The sequence below is a fragment of the Polistes canadensis genome, unplaced genomic scaffold, assembly GCF_001313835.1.
Source record: "Polistes canadensis isolate GaletaPanama2010 unplaced genomic scaffold, ASM131383v1 scaffold_123, whole genome shotgun sequence".
Lineage (NCBI taxonomy): Eukaryota > Metazoa > Arthropoda > Insecta > Hymenoptera > Vespidae > Polistes > Polistes canadensis.
Genome location: NW_014569670.1, coordinates 449,519 through 455,964, shown reverse-complemented (window position 1 = coordinate 455,964; position 6,446 = coordinate 449,519). Strand labels below are relative to the sequence as shown.

The 6,446-nt window shown below is 28.2% G+C and overlaps 1 protein-coding gene across 1 annotated transcript; it reads right to left on the bottom strand.

Moving 5' to 3' along the window:
* Positions 1–3,769: 3,769 nt before the first annotated feature.
* LOC106788061 (TWiK family of potassium channels protein 18) lies at positions 3,770–4,813 on the bottom strand. Its single transcript, XM_014750982.1, has one exon. It carries the CDS (start codon positions 4,811–4,813, stop codon positions 3,788–3,790), a length of 1,026 nt encoding a protein of 341 aa, XP_014606468.1. The 3' UTR covers positions 3,770–3,787.
* Between the last annotated feature and the right edge of the window lie 1,633 nt (positions 4,814–6,446).

The following is a 6,446-nucleotide window of genomic DNA, read 5'->3' as shown; positions in this document are numbered from 1 at the left end:
CGATTGATCGTCGTTGGATAGATGGGAAAATTCTATTGGGATAATTCGATCAAAACTGAAAGTCGAGTTGTGTCAGGTAGGGTGAAACGTTAGGTACACGAACAACCGAACCATGTCGGATTTGAAATTAATGGCTAACTCATGCTAGTTCAAGAACGTAACCGCAAATAGGGGATAACTTTCTAACAAGTATCCATCCGAAAGTAATACGAGTGTAGAAAGAAGATAATTACATTTCTATTATTAATCGAATATTATATTTGTGTGGGTGTGTGTGTGTGTGTTTTTAAAAAAGAATGCTTAGAAATGTGAACGAAATGAAATAAGAAAGGTATAAGTTGTATTATTAGATAATAAAAATGGTTTTACAAATTTATCGATTATATTTATCATTATATTATTTGGTAATAAGATTTTTTTGTTATTTGTCGTTTGTCTATATTTAATCTAATATAATTTTCATTTAATAATTATATATTTATTTATATGAATATGTTATATTTTAATTTAATTATCGCAGTTAAAGAGTAATTATGATTATATTTTTAAACTACGTTTGTTTTATAAATAGTAGTTAGAAAAATATAAAGATTAAATAACAAATATTAACACACGGTTGATTCAGTTTGGTTTCTTAGTCTATAATTTTATTACGTATACATTGTATTTAACTTTTCAATCTTTCGTATATCTTCGTATAGAAGGTTTTTTTTTCGTAAAGTTAAGTTTCTATAAAATTGTCGTCCTCCCTTTTCTTCTTCATCTTCTTCTTCTTCTTATTTTTATTTATTTTCGTTTATCTTGGAAAAAAACGCGTCGTGGGAGATCTTTTTCTGCGGTTCGCACGTACGAATCCTCGCAGCTACGTGAAATCGAAAATAGTGCTCGAGGGAAGTGTAGTTTCTGCAGTGATTCGACAAATCGTCGAGAACTGCAAGTCCGGTTGTGTGTTCAGGTGCCAAGTGAAGAAAACCGGACCGAACAAATTGCCCTAGAAAAACTTCGAAAAACACTGCTCCACAACCTTTTAAGAATTCAACAACGATGCCAAACGTCTAAGAACTGTCGTCGCGATTTAACCGAAAACGCATGAAAATATTTAATGTCGTCGAACTATTCGAAATTAATTAAACATACATGAAATTTACTATTTCAATTGTGAAAACTAACGCGATCATTTTTATTTATCACGTTTAATTACGATTTTTCATTATTCAATTATTCTAATTATCTTTTCTATATACGATAATAGAATATCAATTATATTATATCAATTAATTTATTAAATAGTTGAATTCATTTCTTATACGTATTTATTGTCTTAGAATAAAGGTATATTCATTGTTTTTATTAATTCACATACACACACACACATTAATAATTAAGAATTAATTTCATTTTATTTACTCCATAAAAGTTGAGTTATCAAGTGATAATGGTAAGGAAGATAAACTTTTATAACTTAAGCATGATCGTGACTATACAAAAATCTATAATATCGATATATAATAAATCAGATGATAACTCTAAAAATAAATTTAATAATAACTTTAATGATAATCGTTAGACATAAAATATAACTTGATGATTGCAAAAAATATTAGGTTCCAATACCACATCGGTTTCATATTTATTCTAGTAAATCTTATATAGTAAATTTTATATTTTCGGTACTCTGTTTTAACAACAGAGATTTAAAACTGTCTTACCAACCGAGTTTAAAACTGTTGTACCGACCGAAAATAATCTGTTTTGCCAACCGAGTTTAAAACTGTTGTACCGATCGAGAATAATCTGTCTTACCGACAGAGTTTAAGACTGTCTTACCGACCGAGTTTTACAACTTTTATAAAAACGAGAATAATCTGTTATACTGAGTTCTGAAACTCTTTTAGCGACCGAAAAAATCTGTTTTACCGACAGAGGATTAAAACTGTTTTACCTACTGAGATAATTTTGTTTTACCGACTGAGATAATTCTGTTTTGATGACCAAAATAATCTTTTTTACTAACTTGGATTCCAACTGATTCCCCGATCGAGATTTATTTGTCTTACTAACAGAGACCTTAATTAGTTTCACTTACCGAAATTTTATTTGTCTTACCTTTAGAGGTACCGAAGTTAAGAAACTGCAAAAATGAATCAAGCACTTATTGATTTTTAATAATTTATTAGTTTGCAATTACCTGCAATTATTCTCATCTTTTTGCGGCGAAAATTTTTTACTTTTGGTAATTTTTATGGTAAGCTACCATCAGATCTCGGTTGGTAAGTCGTATTATCGACAGTAAAAAAAATGCGAAAATAAAGCAAGCAATTATGAGTTTTAAATGAGCAATTAGTGAGCAACTAACTGCAATTCTTCTTTTTCTCTGTGGTTAAAATTTTTTATTTCTGATAAGATAAAGGTAGTGCTCTACTATTACCGATATTGGCTTAGCTATGTTACTAGAATTTCAATATATTTGAAACTTTCTTATTTCCTAGTAACTTTTAATAGCAAATAGTGTACACAAAATGAATGTGTAATTAAATTCTATATACATTTAAAAATAAACAACAATTTAAAATCTAATAGAGATATTTTGTTTTAATTATTAATCAAAGGATTTTACTTTTTAGGAACGATTGTCTTAAAACAGGTACAGGAAAAAGATTTACTAGAATAAAAAAAAACCGATATCATATTGAAACTAGAAAGACCGGGGAAAAACGGACAAACAATTAAATTAATGAAGTATTCTATTGTTTTTTGTTTTCAATCAAGAGAAAAACGTTTTTGTTTTATCAATTATAATTAACTAATGAAATAAATAATTTATAAAGTAAGCAATTGTGGATTTTGATTGAACAAAAATATGTACAATGCAAAGCACTTATTCATTGTTTTTTTTCTGTTAAGGTTCCTTGCCAACGTTCCTACGAAGGATGATTGAGGTTTTCATCAAATTTGTATTGTTGAAAATACTTTAATACCGAGTACGATAATCCACACAAATAGTTCTCTCTTTGATATTTTTGTTTTAATCACGAGAAGCTTTAATTTAATTAAGGATTAATTAAAGGATTAGAATTAATTTTCTTACAGCTCAACAGGTTAAGTTATATTGTTTATTTTGTGGTTTACTGTTTAAGGTAACTGGCAATTACATTTTACATACAGTATTATTATATTTTTATAATAATTGAATAAAAGATAAATTGATTCCATTCTTACAATTTTTGTACAAATATATAAAAAATGATTTATCGATATTTTCTTCATGCTATTATTATTTTTTCTTAAATCTTTGCGATATAATAACAAATTATTCCACATTATCATCACTAATTTATAATATTGTTATTTACTTCGTCGATTATATTATTATCAATTTTTGTTTCCTAAATTAAAGGTTAGTTTTTTTTCCCATATATTGAAAAATCAGATCAATCAAATCGACGCGCACTCTGGTGGCAATAAAAATAATTCTCTCATTGTATATATCGTAGCCATATTTATAAAACTTTCGATCGTTCTCCTTATATATATATACGCTTCCTGTGTTTACCGTTAAACAATTTACATCTCCTGGTACATATGTTTCCCAAATTAGAATATGTTTTGATTAAAATGTTGGGCATTTATTCTTAAATAAGTAAATTCCTATCCAGAAGAAAAAAAAGAAAAAGGAAAATAATACAATCCACGCGAAAAGTTTTCATTTGACGAGGAATGGTGGTGAGTAGGTATAACTGGGTGGATTTTTTTGTTTAAAAAAAAAAAAGAAGAAGAAGAAAATATTTCAGACGAATGTTTTCGATCGGCAACAGGTAATCATTCGACGATGGGCAACATCCATCGCGTGATCGAGTTGTTCCTTGAGTTCCCTCGCTTTAACATAAACATCCTCTTTCATGAGATTATAACACATAGCTATTAATCCCATTCCAAGTAAAAGATAAACGAAATTGATGACCAATTTGGTATGACTGCTTTCCGTAGATTCACCTAGTGTCCATCCAGGTATAAAATCACCCATACCAATTTTACATAATGATGTAACGCAAAAATAAGTACTGTCAAGAAGATCCCAACCTTCCCATTGTGCGAACATGATTGAACCAACTAGAACGTATCCGAATATGACCCATAAACAAGCGGTGGATGGTACTGTAATCCTTTGACCAGGTTTCCTTTGTCCAGTACACTGATGTAAATTTGTATAAAGCCATCTGAACGTTTGCGCCAATATTTTGCCCATATTGAGAAAGTACAATACGTATAATGGTATACCCAATACAGCATACATCACAGTAGCACCTTTACCCCATGGTGTTCTCGGTACCAAATTACCATATCCTATCATGGTAAATATTGATAAACAAAACATAAGTGCTGCTGGGAATGACCATTGTTCAGATGAGGTCATACCGATGTTACAACTTTTTCTCAAATATGCAGCAGTAAAATTATTTTGCAATTCTATTAAAATAGAATTGGACACGATGAAAAATGTTGTACGATTGAATATATTAACGGTTTGATCGCCCGCCGTTTTATACCATAATACATCGGCGTATTGTTTTTGTATAATATTACGCGAACAATCGGGATCAATAATAACATTTTGTTTTTCGATCATTATAAAACCAAATGCACCGACTATAGCGTATCCAACAACGAGACCACCCACGCCAACTTGCGTACACATAAATGCTACCAACTTACGACAACAATCTTTTATTCTTTCACGTGCATCTGGTCCACCAGTTGACGTTGACGATGAATCCCGACTTCTCAATGACGATCTTAATACTGGACGTACCATTTTTTTTGTTTGATTTGATTTGATTTGATATAGATTTTAGAAAAATTCTACGAGAGATACACTATCGTTTAACAAACCACATGGAACTATACCCTGGCTGACACTAACAACGAAATTTGACTCAACCGAATTTCTATTTTCGTTCGGAACGTGTTTCTTCCTCTTCTTCTTCTTCTTCTTCGTTTATGTTTCTCTTTCCTATATCTTTTCATCTTTTTCTTATACATATTATATACTATGATATATATACGGTGACTCTATTTTATTATCTCTATCACATTTTTCTTTTTTTTCTTCTTCTTTAAATTTAAAATCTTTGAATTATGTACACACATTTTCTATCATTTTTTTAATCTCGATCGTTAATATCTTTTTTATTCTTTTTTTTTGTCTTTTCTTCGAATATATTTATACGTATTTTAATACGTATACACGGTGTCCCTATATTCTATAGGTTTTTTTCTACTTTAATCTTAAAACCTTTAACCTATGTACACATATTTTCTATTCCTTATATTTTATTTTTTTTTATCTCAACCATTAGTAGTATTTTTTCTTTTTCTCTTGGTGAGAGATTAGTTATTTGTTTCTTTATTACATCTTAAAAAAGGAAACACAAGAAATCTATATATAATTTTATATTACTTTATTATATTCGTATCTTTTTAAACAATCATTTGTTTTGTTTTCTCTTTCTCTTTTACATAATAAATTAATTAATAAAAAATAATATGTGTAGATAAATATTTATGGATGACTTTAGATTGTTATCTTTTTATTCGTTTATTTCGTATCTGTCCGATGTATCATACTATTTTTTTTTTTTTTCAATGGATTATAATTTTAAAAATAACACACGATTATAAAAGATGAAAAAAAAATGATATTGGTTTTATTCGTTGGTTCAGATTACTTACTGGCATTAATTCAAGAATACTTGAGAAAAACAGACGAGTTTCATGAACTTATGTTAGTGGTTCTATCTTAGGAATAATAAGTGTTTCACCAGGTTTCTTTATAGGCCTAGCATGAAACTTGAAATAGTTACACTCGAGATACTTCTTCGTCTTGCCAAATACAGTTTCTCACTGATCTATATAAATTCTCTGTTAAAAATATAAATAACAAAAGGAATATTAATCATCGTATATTATGTTTACATACGAAAATTTTAAAATAAACACGAATACTTGTTTACATTATTAAATAATATCATTTGATTTCTTCGAAATAAACAAAAAAGAAATGATCGAGAGAATAAAAATGATCGTTTGATGAAATTCGATATATACGAGATACGTGTAGATTGTAATATATATATTTATCTTACGTGTAATAAAAGAATAATCTCTCATTGAGACAGATAAAAAAATAAAACAAAAAAGGGAAGATTAATTGTTTAACGTAACTTCTTACGTTATTCTTTTTTTGTCAATTTCTTTTTGGTATCGTTAAAAGTTTGCTTAATTTTTTGTAATCTTTATATAATATGTCATATATTCGACTGATATTTCCAAAAATATCAATTTATCTATTTCACATTCGTGTGTGATTTCTAGAAATAATAATAATAATAATTAATAAGTATAATAGATAATATAATAATTAAAAATAAATTAAATGAAAATTTTTA